The 15,587-nt window shown below is 38.7% G+C and overlaps 1 protein-coding gene across 6 annotated transcripts in view; it reads left to right on the top strand.

Annotated features, from left to right (window-relative positions):
• The window catches only part of PPP1R12B (protein phosphatase 1 regulatory subunit 12B), a 208,757-nt gene that overhangs the window by 145,043 nt on the left and 48,127 nt on the right, over positions 1 to 15,587 (top strand). Inside the window, exon 1 of one of the 6 annotated variants that reach the window (XM_079106018.1) lies at positions 6,671 to 14,660. The exons of the other annotated variants lie outside the window; for them this stretch is intronic. Coding sequence (XP_078962144.1) covers positions 14,559 to 14,660 — 102 coding nt within the window. The 5' untranslated portion in view covers positions 6,671 to 14,558. Of the gene's footprint in view, positions 1 to 6,670; positions 14,661 to 15,587 lie in introns of those variants that run through there. 6 annotated transcript variants of the gene reach the window in all.

The following is a 15,587-nucleotide window of genomic DNA, read 5'->3' as shown; positions in this document are numbered from 1 at the left end:
AAACAGTATTAGGAAGGAAAAGGGAGACAAATTACAGATAAAACATATTAGAAACATAAGACATTATTTTGAATAACTGGATGCTGTAGTAAGCCAGAAAGTGTAAGTGGACATTGTTTGGGGAAAACAAAATATCAAGATGAATCAAGTAATAGGAAAATGGAAGAGCCTAATAACCATTAAGGAAATTTAATCGTATTTTAACTCCTACCACTACAACAACCACCTCCTGCCAAAGACCTCAAGTCTTTACTAATTTGGGGGACATATTTTACCTTCAAGGTTTTACCTTCAAGCCTTCAAGAATTATTAGCATACTTGTCTTACAGTAACTATTTCAGAGAACAAAAAGAAAGAAACCAGAACCCACACTAGCTTGTCTTACTTCCAATTTACTTAGTGTCGCGAGCAGTGAGTAAGGGAGGAATCAAGTTTGGTTCCAACAAGTGGATTCTATTCATGCAATGCACACTCATCTTAACATTCCTAATAATAGCAAGTCACAAATACATTGAATATTCATTCCTTGTTCACCTAGAGTCCAATCCCCATGGACTTACTGAATGCAACGTCTCTTAGCCAGGAAGTCAGTCAGCAAGACCTAGGGGATTCTTCTCAGCCGTAGCCTCCCTCAGCTCCATGGATGTCTTTGGATGTCCTCAGGTGTCCGATCAGCTGGAGGCTGGGTGGCAGTGGTTGCCGCAGGAGAGGTGGTCCGCTGTCTGGCCTCGGTGACAACAGTCAATCAGTGATCAGTGGTGGAGTAGACAGCAGCCAGGGCAGTCAAGAGACAGAGCGACGTGGAGCCCTCTGGTCACGGTGCTGCTGACCGTTCACTCCAAAAGTCCAGGGGTTTAAGTGGTGATTTTCAGCCCAGTCATGCTCTGGTCTCTATTGATAAAGACCAGAACACAACTATACTAGGAGCCACCACTCAAATCATAGATAAAGGTTCATATTGGCATTGTTCAGAAGTGTCATCCTGCCTCACAGCAAGTTTGTCACCAGGCGCCTTTATTTTAGTTTTACAAGTCCAGGCAAATACCAAATACAGCTTATTATTACTATATAACACACAACTATAGCAATTTCTATTATTTCCTTGTCTCATTACACTTAGAAACAACAAAAAGTCTGAATACTTTCCACAAACAGCACTAAAAAAATAAAGACATTCAACCTTGTACCTAGGCAGTACATGTTTCATGGGTTGGAATTGCTGCAGGCTTTCTTTTTTAACTGGAGATTGAACCCAGGGCCTTATGCATGCTAGTCAAGCACTCTGCCCCAAGTCACATCCCCGACTTTTTAACTTTATTTAGAGACAGGTTCTAGAGGAATTGTTTAAATTGGCCTCCAATTTGCAATTCTGCCTCAGCCTCCTGAGTCTCTGGGATTACAGGCATGTGCTCCCAAACCCTAGCTCTAGAATGTGAAACTTGGTGATCGCCCTTCTCACCACTGGTGAACAGTGGATCTGCTGTGCTCTTTGAATTTTGATTCCAGTAGTAATGATGAGTTTTGGATATGGATATTCAGTTAGTCTGTATTATGACCAGTAGTGGTTTTGTTTTATTTTATTTTGTTTTGTTTTTTGCAGCACTGGAGGTAGAATCCAAGGCCTTGTACATGGCTAGGATTTATGCACTCTCTCTCTCACTGAGCTACATCCTCAGCCCAGTATATTTTTTAAGATAGCTAGGTCACACGATAGTCTAAGACATAGGAAAGTAGCTTATTTTTTGGTTTGTTTGAGTACGGTGCAAAGCATATGGAGATCAACTCTGTGACCTTAACTTGAATAACAATCGTTATCATCCCAAATCAGCCAACCAAGGTAGTAACATGGCACATAGCATTGTGCAGACTACTTAGAGCAGTACTTGAGACTCTGTGCTGTTAGCCCCTCCATGCCCTGTGTGCTCAGAGAACAGCATGTTCTCTTCACGTGCGTATACCAGTTGGCTAGGTCACTGTGGAGCTAGCTTCTTCCCTGCACTGCATGCTAAGCAGCAGACTCTAGGAGTCTAATTAATTTGATTCCCACATTGCTCATGTTTACCACAAACATGGCATGCCTCATGAACCTCACAAGTAGTGTTTCCTAGAGAAATGCATATGTACCCCTCCTACTCTGCAACAGTGTTTGCCTCAGAGTAATTGTGTTATGGGAAATTACACTGTCATTGCAATGCGGGAATGACAGAGCCGACAGGACCATTAACTTGAGAACCCTCAGAATTGTTACCTGCTTCCCTTATGGCTAACTAAAGGAGCTTTATTTCCGAATTATAATGTGGGGTTGAAATGCATTGTTTAAAATATGTAAAGAGACTATCCTTCACTTAACAATGGGCCAAAATAATCTGGACAAAAATAATAATACTCTTCCTATGAAATATTTTTCTTTCAACTCTTTCTCTCTTATGATGGTTAGAGGTTTTTTTGTTTGTTTTGGTTTAGTTTTTTGGCATCATGTCTTAGGCACAGGGAGACACTTTCATATCATTTTCAGGTATAGTCATGTTTTTAGCAAGAACCAAAGCTTAACGCCCATGCTGCCCATGGGGCCCTAGACAAAAGGGAAAATCGATCTCCAAGGGAAATGTGAAAGGCAGAAAAAGTAAATGTTAGATGTTTAGAGAATTCAGTCGTTTTAGAAGAAAATCATTGGAGAATAAGGGAGACATAAGAATTAGAACTTAAACCTAGTAGTGCAGTAGCACCTTTCATCTTCAACTATTTTAAATTAGTTATAACTGAAAACATGGAGATAAAGTATGGCATATAGACAACCAACAAAACATATGGACAATTACACTATTTGTGTCAAAGTGTCTGCAAAGCAGAAGGGGTAGATGCCCGTCCACTGTAGATCAGGAAGATTCTGATAAACTTCCATAGGATCTGTGTATCATAAGAACATTAGGCCGGGAATGGTGGCCCATGCCTTTAATTCCAGCTATGTAGGAAGTGAGGCAGGAGGATCACAAGTTCAAGACCAACCTGGGCAACTTAGTAAGACCATGTCTCAAAATAAAAAGGGCTAGGGGTATAGCTCAGTGGTAAAGCACCACTAGGGCAATCCCCAGTACCGATAGATAGATAGATAGATAGATAGATAGATAGATAGATAGATAGATAGATAGATAGATAAAATTCAGTCTTTCTCCCTGACTTTAAAACAAATTAATTAACTGGGTGCAATGGTATATGCCTGTAATCCCAGACACTTGGCAGACTGAGGTAGATCACAACTTAGAGGGCAGTGTTAACAACTTAGCAAGACCCTGTCTCAAAATAAAAAAGTCTATGTTCCATGCAGAGGCAGAACATTCCCAGATTCCATCCCCAGTACCATTAAAAAAAAAAAAATAGAACAACTTCACTGAGATAAAATTTATATACAATAAACTGGACATATTTAAAATGTATCATCTGATGGATTTGGGGATATGCATCCATGGAGCTATCTTTCCAACTCTACCTTGCGTTGTGTGTGTAGGTATATGTTCTAGCACCAAGGTACATTCCCAGCCCAACTCTACTTAACTCTTAGCAAGTTTTACAAGAGTGTCAGACATGTCATATACTTTTAAGCTACACACGTGTTACAGTATTTAACAAACTGTATACCCTATTAAACAAACAAATCATTTGCTGCTTTTCAACTAAACAAAAAGACCTAATTTGTCCTGTTAATGCTTCTGACCAATTCAGGTGTATTTTTCTCATCGGGGTGTTGTGAGCATTTTGGCAGGGTAATTCTTCACAATGTGGGTCTGTCTCTGGCATAGCAGTGACATTCAGCATCCATGACCCTGACCTACTAAATTACAGTAGCACTCTCCATCATTGTGACAATAGTATCCCCACATACTTCCAGATGCCCTTTATTAAGTATTGCCCCTGCCCTTGAAAACCCTCAGATTTGGAGTTGCCCCTTCTAACTTTGCTGCTCTTTCCATCCTGTGACGATTTTTGGAAAAGCTGCATGAGTTGTTCACATAAAAAAGAGGTAGCTTTTCACTGTTTGCCTTTCTAAGCTGTTGCTAAATTTAAATTTAACTGCAAAACATTAACTCGTGAACCAATTCCAGGACAGTTTATAGAAGGGTTTTCTTAAAGGGTCTTTATAGTCCCTTACCCTTAATTGAGATACTGTGATTTTAACTTTCATAACACTAAGGCATGATTATTTAACTATATGAAAGCAAAATTGGGAACATTTTGTAGACTAATAAAAGTTACTGTGCACTCCATTCTGGTCAACTTGACGATCCTGTCTTGCTTGGCCTCTGTTGCTGCCTTATGCCTCAAATGACACTGTCCCCACCCTACCCCCAACTCACAACAACCCCCCAGAGTATACACAAGCCTTTCAGGGGATACGTATGTTGGTCTGATTTTTAGCTTTTATTGCTTTTTCATAAAGAGCACATGTCAAAAAACCCTTTATTAAATTGAAAGAATTGCATGGCTTCTCCTCGCTCTGCATTTCCTTACATGTGGAATAAAGGCCAGATCTTTTTTTTTTTTTTTTTTTTTTTTTTTTTTTTGAGGTTTACAGGTTGTTTATTTATTTGTTACTCCATGAATTTTTTTCTATTTTTTTTATTTTAATTAAAAATCATAAATTTACATAGAGCAATGTTGTTTGATTCATTCTGTTATTCTTTTCCTTCCCCCCCGCCCCTCCCACCCCTCTTTTCCCTCTATACAGTCCTTCCTTCCTCCATTCTTACCTCCCTCCTTATCCCTAACCCTAAACCTAACCCTAACCCTAACACTAACCCCTCCTACACCCCCTTATATGTCCTCATCCTCTTATCCGCGAGATCATTAGTCCTTTCGTTTTTTGAGATTGACTTATCTCACTTAGCATGATATCCTCCAATTTCATCCATTTGCCTACAAATGCCATAATTTTATCATTCTTCATGGCAGAGTAATATTCCATTGTATATATATGCCACAGTACTCTGGAATGATTCATGTCAAAGGAGAGGTGACGGTAAGAGATTCATTTCATGATAGAAGTCCTAATGTGTCTCCTTCACTAAGGAGTGTCTGTACAAGAGTCTAAGGAGTGTCTGTACAAGAGTCATCAGTAAATGAAAGTTACCGTCACTGATCTGACCCATCCCCAAAGAGAGGGGAGGATTTTCACAGCACATAACTAAAACGAAGGATTAACATGGGAAAATGGAAGGAGAAGGGGGCAAGTGATCAGGAATCTATTTCCTTCAGAACTTCTCATTCACCCCCAAATAATGTGTATAGCCTCTCTCTGTACCCCAAAACAAAGCAACAGTATAAATGCACAGGGTATAAGTGAAGCTCTTATTAGTTTTATCTTCTGACTTGGCTGTGTGCCATCAATGTCCTTAAAAACAGCTTATTTGTTTAGTATGAGATCAGAAATTATTTATATAAAAACATTCAGAAGAGTAGGACTTGATTATTAATTTTAGCAATATGGAGACTTTATAATTATGTAAATGAGATTTCCTGTAGTCTTTTTGAAAGTAGGAATCATGTCTCTTAGAACTTTATATATCCCCCTGGACCGGAAGAGTAAAGGAAGTGGGTTGGGAGGATAGGGGAGGTTCTAGAGAATGAAATTGATCAAATTATGTTATGTACATGGCATAATGCACCAACAAAAACATAAATAATTTTTTGTGGTACTAGGGATTGAACCTAGTGCTCTATCACTGAGCCACTGAGCTACATCCCCAACCCTTATTATTTTTTTAATTTTAAGATAGGGTATTGCTAAGTGGCTGAGGCTGCTCTTGACCTTGGGATCTTCCTGCCTCAGCACCTTGCATGGAGTAAGCACTTAATAGTTGTTAGGTAGATTAATGGGAGAAAAGTATCTGTTGATAACAAAAAAGAAAAATGTATTCTTTGGCCCTTATATTCATAAATAAACATGAAAATCACCATCTATTCTAAACTCTTAGTTCCAAAAGGAGAAACAGACATCTTTAACTGTTAAAGCCTAGTTCCTAACTGGTAATACTTTACTTAACCTTCTTCCCTCAGTGTGAACTACAATACTATATATTGTGGCTGTTAGAAGTTTATAAACTAAGCTACTAAAAAAATGGGATGCAGGAAAAAGCAGATAAATTTTTGAAAGACCAGGTAATATCTATCAAACTGTCGATGATTCCCTTCAGGTCTTGAAGCTCTTGAGGTTTGGAAACCATGTTCACCTTCCCAAGGAACTTTCCCATAAGTTTACTATATCTGATTAAATAGGTAATGGTAAGGAATTCTGTCACTGTGCTAAAAATAGAATATTAAATATTATAGTTCTAGATTATTAAGTTTCAAGTTTGAGGATACTTCAGAAAAGCCTAGACCTAAAGTTCCTTGGCTAAAGTCATTCAACATTTATTTATTGCCTTAAACATCTCATAGTTTAGGCTCATTTCTGACATTTGTAAGGGCTAATGGGAAGGTCTTCTTTGATCTGCTTAACCAGGAGCAATCCAGAATTTTATTCTGCTGTACTTTTTTCTTTTTTGAAATAAAAGAACTTGAAAGGTCATAGATACAGACTGTAAAATTGTGAAACTACTCTCAGAAAACTGTAATTAAAAATAATCCTAAGAGATTAAGATTTTTCATGAATTATAGCTTGATAAGAAAAAAAAAAAGCTTCTCTGGGTTTTCCAAGCCAACAGAATTTTTATAAGAATTATTTTTAGTAATTGTAGTTGATATACTTTTTTGCCAATATAGTTCACCCCCTCTTTTGCATACATATTTATACTTGTATATGGGATTCCTTTTTTAAGTTGTATTGATTGAACCCAGAACCTTATGCATGCTAGGCAAGAGTTCTACTACTGGGCAACCCAGCTCTTTTGTATTTTATTTTGAGGCAGAGTCTTGCTAAGTTTCTCTGGGTGGCCTCAAACTTGTGATCCTCTTGCCTCAGCCTCCCAAGTTGCTGGGATTGCATGTGTTTGCCACAGCACCCAGCCATCAGAAATATTTTAAAAGTCAGTTTGGCTGTGACCCAAAGTGCAAATGCCATCCCTTCTACCCTCTTTATTGCTTCACCTGTACCTTCATATTCTTTCCTTACATACTCTTCAATCCTTACCCTTCCAAAATTTCTTATTAGACTAAGTTTTTAAAAAAATTTATCACTTTGATCTGTCCTGCATAAATATCATAACCCCTTTTGCAGGCTAGTAGTCTTTATTGAATGGTAAATGCAGCAAGCAGAATAAGGTGAGGCTCCCCGCCCCCGAACTTAATAATTACATCATCTTTGATGTCCAAAATGCAGTATGCTTGAATATTCAAAAAACAGACAACTGCTACCATCTCCCCACTTCATGTAACAGTGAAAACTCTGCTGATCTTGAATTGCCAGGTTTGGGAAGGAAAAAGGGAACCTTGTTCTTCATATAAGAAAAAGCAAGTATGAATTCCAACTATTCTGTCCTTGAAGTGATAGTAAGTACTCGTTCCTCTTGTTGGAGCCCTTCAGTGACATTGCAGGAATCTCCATTCATGCCATAGATCACAGAAGGGTTTGCAGGGTGCATTTGATTAGTCTGGATGTTTGCATCGTGAAACCAACCATCTGGCAGTCGAGATGATTCTTGGAATTATGTCCACCATAATAACAAATCATTCTCTGCTGACTTGTAGCAGTAGTTGTCTATCATATTCCAAATTTATATTCATAAATAGTGACTATTTTAGTATTTTCAGGTTTTACTGATCAAGCACTGTAATACTGGGTCCAATTTAGTCATGTCCTTTATCAAAGCACATATCCTTTGTCAATTAGTTGCAGAGATGAGGAAACTGTCCTTCTAGCTAGAGTAAAAACTGTTCTTACTCTTCTCACCAGCAAGGGACTTGCACATCTTCACACCATTAATTTTCAAACTTTTGACCATGACCCATGGTAATAAGAGATACACTTTATAAGCCAGGTGCCGTGGCTTAGGAGGCTGACGAAGAAGGATCACGAGTTTAAAACCAGCCTCAGCAGCTTAACAAAACCCTAAGCAACTTAGCAAGACCCTATCTCTAAATAAAATAGAAACGAAGGGCTGGGGGTGTGACTCAATGGTAGAGTGCCCCTGGGTTCAGTCCCCAGTACCAAAAAAATATAGACTTTATGTGCTATAGTATACATATACATGTACTGTACATAACTAACTAAAACAACAATTTCATGAAAACATACTCTTACTTTACTATGTATTATGCATTCTGACATTTAGTATTCTGTTTCACTTTTTATTGATCTGGTTGTGAGCCACTAAGTTGATTCATGACCTACTAATGAATCTCACCTTATAGTTATTTTGCCTCTAGCACAAGGGATTGTCTGCCATTAGCAAACCCAGGTCTGTGGTGAACATATATACTCTCCAGTGTGATGTGGGCTGTCTTTCCATAGTTCTCTGAAGTTAAGTCATCTTTTTGTCCCCCTTCCCCCCTCAGGTAAGTTGAAAGAACAGGGCTTTTTTCTTTTTACTTTAGAACAAGTTCTAACTACAGAAGTATTTCAAGGATAAGACAAAGAACTCCTGTATACCCTTTCCCCAGAGACCAAATTCCAGTTTCACCAATTGTCTCAATAATATCCTTTGTAGTAGAAAGATCCAATCCAAGCTCATGAATTAGACCCAATTTTTGTGTCTCTTTAGTCCTTTAATCCTTCCTTGCCTTTTGTGACCTTGATATTTTTTAAGATAACAGTCCAATCATGTCTCTCAGTTTGGCTTTGTCCAGTGTTTCCTTATAATCAGACTCAGCTTATGCACTTAAGGCCACAGTATCAGAGTAATAATGCTGTGCTCTTCTCATTTCATGCTACCAATTTGTCCTGTTGTGTTGATTTTGATCACAAAATTAAAATGGTATCTGCCAGAGTTCTTTAAAGTTTCTTTTCCTCCTTTCTGATTAATAAATATTTTATGAGGCAACATTTGAAATTATGTAAATCCACTTCCTCATCTATTCACACCCACTAGTTTTGGTATGCATTAATATTCCTTTCCTGGATTTATTTTATAATGAAGTTTGCTAAATGGTGATTTTTCTAACTTCCTTACCTTTTCTATTTATTAGTAGACATTTTACTGTAAGGAAGAACTTTTGCTCCTCCCAGTTACTTTTTCTTTTTAACTTAAATCAGTGTGGACTCATGGATTCCTGTTTTATTCAGTGGGTTATAGCTCATTGGTATCATTATTCATTTTGATACTCATGCTCCCAGGTTTTGTTTTTTTAGCAGACATCTGTGTCCCTTTATCATGGCCCTATCGTTGTCTAAGCACTTCTTTATTTCCAACACAAGAAACCATGTCTCATTTTCTTTGCCTGCATCAGCTCTAGCATTAGGCTTTTCTCCAGGGAGCCCTGTTCCTTTTAGTGGAAAGTGGTGTTAAGAAACAATGATCTGGATATTAGGTTATCAGGTGTGCTAAATGCTACTGGGATGTTTCCCTTCCCAGGTCCTTCCAGACAGAGGTAGGAAATACATGTATAATTTGTACATATTGATACAGAAGCATTCACTTACACACCCACGTAAGCACTCACATACAGCACACATACGTTTACATTCAATTTAGTTATTTCTCTACCAATATTAAAAATCCTGAGTCCACACCAATAGGTTTACTTCCTTCATACAACCACTAGGTTCATTCTAACTTTCCCTTTATTCATATTTAAAAATTTTTGTGTTGGCAGGGGACAGGCAGTACTGGGAATTGAACTTGGAGCACTCTACCACTAAACTATGTCCCCAGCCCTCTTTTTAAATTTTATTTTGAGAGAGTGTCTTGCTAATTTGCCCAGGCTAACCTCAAACTTGGAATCCTCCTGCCTCAGCCTCCTAAGTAGCTGGGATTACAGGTGTGTTCCACCATGCCCAGTTTATATCTGTTTTTGGGTTTTTTTTTAACAATGAAAAACATAGTTCTCATTATTCTCAGTATGTTTGCTTATTTGCTCCATGTCCCTGGGTAAAGCCATTCCCTAACTAGACCAGGCTGTTGCCTCACCACTGTACCCTCCCTCTGCCTTCCAAGAAATAGAAAAGGTTAGGTAGAGGGAGGGAAGAAGCAGGTAGATAAGTTGTAGTTGTTTTAAGCCTTCAGGAGATTCTACTGATTCTTTCACAGTAGCCTTTTATGTAAACATGAAAAATAAATACATAGATTATAGAACTTATTTAAGCTTTTTGCGTCAGATAAGATTTTCATTTAGCTTTTTTTTATATTTGTTTTCATAGTGCTCTAGTGCTGGAATTGAACCCAGAGCCTTGCACATGCTGGGCAAGCAGTCTGCCCCTGAGCTACCTCTCAGCCCTAGATTCTTATATGTTTTCTAAATTCATGTGCATATTGACCATGCACTTTCTGTGACAACTACCGTGTATTGAGCACAACTAAACTAAGCACTTTGCTGGGTGCCACATATGCTATATACTAGACCTAAATGTATTAACTCTGCAAGTAGCATTATCACCACTTGCAGATGATAAATAAGATTCAGTGAGACTGAAGACCTTGACCATGTCAACTGGGTCAGCAGGATATCTGCCGTGCGGCCCATTCTGGCCACGTGCACAGCATGATGGTAGTATGTTGGGAATCATCATGGGGGAGGCATTCTACCAAACATCATCACTCTTGTGCCACATCACTTTATTTTCTTGATTTAAAAAATAAAGAGAGGAAAAACTAGAAACTACCTAGCTGATTCATTTCTTCCTTTAAGTTTTGGGAAAAGTGAGTCAGTGAGGGTCAATGATCAGAATTTACATCATTAGGATATTTTATCAGCTCTCTTTCACATGAGATATGTGTCATCTCAAAAAAAAAAAAAAAAAAAGACACATGAATTCCCTTGTTTGATAGTCCTTGTGAATTTGTTGGAGACTGTTGAGCTAATTTAGCCTGGGACTCTTAGTTCAGTTATAACAACCCCCTAAAGTTTATGGACTTTTTTCCTCCCTTTATCTCACTTATAAACAAATAAACCCAATATTTTGTACTGCCAATCTGGAATAAATCATTTTCTAAGCAAATGGCCTTTATAAAGCTTACCCCTGGAAGTCTGTTTCTGAGGTGTTCCTTTACCACGCTTTTTGTTTGCTGAACCTTAACTTGCAAAAAATTAGTTTGAATCATCAATGAGAGGACTCCCACCTGGGGAAGCAGAAGTTATCCTCACATATCCCTCCATGCTGATTGTCTTTGAACAGAAAGCTTGTGTGATTAGGGAATTTTCTGAGTGAAGACAAGTTTGCCATATGCCAGAATGTTATAATTTGATAGGCCAGTGCAGAGAAAAATTTATTATTTTTAATCTCTGGATTCCTAATTTGGGAATGATATTAGAAATGTGTACTACTCAAAAACTAGGTTATCTTTATAACTGAAAGGAGCAAGACTATGGCCAAGAATATTTTCTTTCAGTTCTTATTTTCACTGAGATGTGAAGGACACTTTCATTTTCACAAGGGAGTTCATGTCTTTTGAGTCAAAAAGGAACAATAAATACTTGGTGCCTAGGCTGGGAAAAAAATTCAATATAGAAAAGAACAAGTGAATGAAGAAAGAATTTAGATTCACCTTTTTGGGAAATTTATCTCTGTTTCTAAATTTCCAGTGTATTTCTATGAATGTCTCAAATACTCCAAATCTTTTGTGGAGCAGGGGGCAGGTTGGGTAGGAAAGGTACTAGGGAGTGAACCCAGGAGTGCTTTACCACTGAGCTATATCCCCAACCCTTTTTATTTTTTATTTTTAAGAACAGGTCTCACCAAGTTGCTGAGGATGACCTTAAACTTGCAATTCTCTTGCCTCAGCCTCCCAAGTCACTGGAATTATAGCCATTCACCACCATGCCCAGCTTCAGGATCTTCTTGAATGTTTTAAATTGATAGATCTTTTCAGATCTGTTTTTACTTTACCTTAATCAACCAAAACTTAATCCTCAGGCAGTTGTTCTGCTCCCTTGTTACTGACTGTGTGGCTTTTGCCAAGTCAGTGAACCTTTCTAAAACTTCAGTTTCCTCATCTGTAAGATAATAATATAGTAATGTTCTTTTCAACATGGTTGAGAGGATCAGATGAAAACAGTTGTAAACCAGGCACAATGGTGCATGCCTGTAATCCCAGTAGCTCAGGAGGCTAAGGCAGGAGGATTGTGAGTTCAAAGCCAGCCTCAGCAAAAGCAAGGCGCTAAGCAATTCAGTGAGACCCTGTCTCTAAGTAAAATACAAAATAGGGCTGGGGATGTGGCTCAGTGGTTGAGTGCCCCTGAGTTCAATCCCCAGTATCAAAGAAAGAAAAAAAAAAAGAAAAAGAAAAAAAAGGGGGGGTTTGCCATTGTTAGAACTTCCTAGAAGTAGATATGAAATAGAAGTGAGAAGAGACAAAGGTGTCATCTAGAGGGTTTACAGTTCCTCTCTAGTTGTCAGTAGGTGTGAAAGCACTGTATAAACTTTACAGAAATAGGTCAGGAAACCATTGTCAGATCAGAATTGTTTTTGCTGCCCCCTTAAGGAATAACATAACCTGGTAACTTTCATTCAACATATTGACAAGGTATCACTAATCCTTCCCTAACCAAGCATGCTTACTCCTGGTACATTGCTATTTAGGTTCACACTAATATTTCTTTTCTAAGTGCAGAGGTCTAGTAGAGAAAGACCCACTCTTATTAGATGGGATTAACTATATAAGCTGTATTTATAATATAAAATTTATGGGCCTGAATTCCCAAGAATTTAGGTTACTGTATATATAATTCTGGCTTACAAATTTTGTCTGTAAATTCTTAAGGAGTTTTTCAGATTAAAAATAAATCAAGAGCCCTTCATAAATCCTCTTCAATCTGTTCCTCAGACTAACCCCCAAGTAGCTGATCACCCCTTTTGCTTTAATTTCACAAAATTGATCATTGGAATAAAGAAGATATCAAGACAGTCAGGAAAAATATAAATTTCATGTGGAAGAGGGAGAGCAGGTCAGAGTTTCCAAGAGCTCAGAGAGTTGTTTCTTTGGGGAGAAACTCACTGGCTTAGAAAGCACTTGGCGAAGAAATGTTGAAGAGTATAGTGATGACAACAGAGTGCAAAAGATTAAGTTTGAGATGTTTCTTCAAGGCCAAATCCAAAATCATTCAACACCCAGCGAAGAAATTCCTGTTTTTAACTCTTAATTTCTCCTGTGCTGCCGAGTCCAGTGGTCTTGCTGTTTCGCAGCTGTTCTTTTATTTCTGCTGTTTTCCCTTCCCCTCACCTTCATACTCCTTTCTGATCTTTCATTCCTGCTCGTGAACTTTTAGGAAATTCCACTAAGCTTTCAGCTTCTAGATTCAGCCAGTGAGGTCTCTGATACACAGAGAACTTCATTTGCAGTGAGCCAAAGTTTCAAATTCAGGGGCTTCTCCACAGAGCAGCAGGAATGACATCTCATTAAAATTGAACATAAAAGGCCTGAAGGCACTTTGACAGATGTTTCTCTCTCTGGGCTTTGTTACTTAAGAGATCCGGAAGTGAAAAGGCACCATTCTCAGATTTAGAGAAGGGTTTAGAGAAATCCATCTTGGAGACTGCTGTCTCCTCGGAGTGGTGAATACTGAAGGTCTGGGGCTACCCCTGAGCTCGCCCCCAAAGAGCCTCCCTCTATGCCGAGAAGCTGGCAGGTTTTCTTTTCCTTCTACAAGTGGCAACCCGAATTCTAAGTTGAAAGTGAATCTTTGCCCTTGGCTCCTCTCCAGCATTCCTCGCTGAGCGAATAGGGATTTGGAATGTCAGAAAACAGAAGAGGGGAGGGGAAAAGATGTGTGTATGACTGTGAGTGTTTATATGTAAAAGCAGCTTCGTCTGGGAGGACTTAGGAAAACTTGACTTCCTCAGACTACTTCCTTCTCCTAAACTCTTGGTTCCTTATTTTTTTTTTTTGTTTTTGTTTTTAAGTTGTTTGACCTGAATTTATCCCAGCAGTTCTCAACCTTTGCAGCCCAGTGGAGTCACGCTAAGGGAAGACAGCATGATTTCCAGGGGACTTGAATTTCTTGCCTCTGGATAAAGTGACTGTAGTTCTTCTCAGATTCGTCTGCAGCAGGATCCAGAGTCGTTATTCCCCTGGGACTTAAGCTGGTGTCATCAGGAACCTAGATTCAGGTTTTGTCGAAGAACAAGCTTCATAAGAAGTGTCCTTCTGGGAGAATCAAGGACTTGATCTAGATGTCAAGGTGTTGCTCAGCACAGTACCCTCTACCACAAGCCACCAGTACTGAGCACTTGTGGTTGGAGCTGAAATGAAAATATTGATGGAACACGCCTCTCAGACTCTGTTTAACTGTGGACTGGTTCAGAGCTCAAGACTATAATTTACAGGGCAGCTTTTATCCTTTATTTAGTCCTTTCCAAAGTCATCTTGCATCAGTTCAAAAGGAGAGATTCTTTGAGGGTAACCTTCGAGGCAGTTTCCCAGCTTTGTGTGAAGAATTCAGAGTTTGAGTGTCTGTCTACATCCTAAGGAACCATGTCCTCTCTATATACTCGAAGTAAAGAATTCACGCGGAATAGGAAATCTCAGTCTGATTCTCCCCCAGCATCTCCCTCCCCGACTGCCAAGACACTCCGAGTAAGCAGACTTTTTTTATTTACGTATGTTCCTAGTTGTGTCAAAGGTGGGGAATGTGTTTATATACAATTTAGGGGTTAGGTTAAGAGCAAAAGCATATGGAACATACGGGAATCAGTAAAGGGGGAAAAATGCAAATAAAGACCCATTTAGCTTCTCTGCAAGAGGTTATGGTTCGTAATACCTGATACAGTCTTAAGTAAAAGCAGACTTAAATATGTCAGCCTACAGTTTCTGTCTTTTAGCTTTTAATAAATTGTAAACTGCTTGACAGTAAGATTTTAGAGTTTTTATCATTATGTCTTATGGGGCATTTCTTAATTTCTGTGGCTATATTTAGTTGCTGCCTTTCCTGTGTTTTATGGATCGATACTATGATTCAAAAGAAAAAGCTCCCGTATGACTGTGGAACTATACAGAAAAACTTCAGTTATACGCAACTTCTGCTTGCGTGTGTGTACAGGCATGTATGTGAAATAGAGTATGCCTTCACCTATTTGGCATGATAGGCAAAGTGATTTGAGTGAAAGAAAAACCAAAATGATTAAGAACTTATAGACAATGGGAACCTTACTCCTCAGTCACTCAGGTACCATCAGGAAATTTCATGCTTAAAAACCAAAGGAATAACTCATGGCTACTGACAACCAGTGGTATGGAGGAGCTTGTGATGTTCTGAACAGAGACATTTGAGGCTTTTCTCAGTCGACTCCAGTCAGTGTCTCTGCTGAAGTGATTGACATGTGGGCATTTTGTATCTAATTTAATGTCTTCCTCTGTAGGAAGCTGACTAAAGGAAGAAATGCTACCAGTAGCAAATGATGAGGAACCCTGATGGGCATATTAGGTAGTAGGTAAGGTAGCAGTTCCTTCTTAGGGAACTAGACTGTGCTCTGCCATACATAACAACGTAAGGGGGATGGTCAT

This window comes from Sciurus vulgaris (assembly GCF_902686455.1).
Source record: "Sciurus vulgaris genome assembly, chromosome: 12".
Classification (NCBI taxonomy): Eukaryota; Metazoa; Chordata; class Mammalia; order Rodentia; family Sciuridae; genus Sciurus; species Sciurus vulgaris.
Note: the sequence above shows the minus strand (reverse complement) of the source record. Positions and strands in the feature narration are given on the sequence as shown.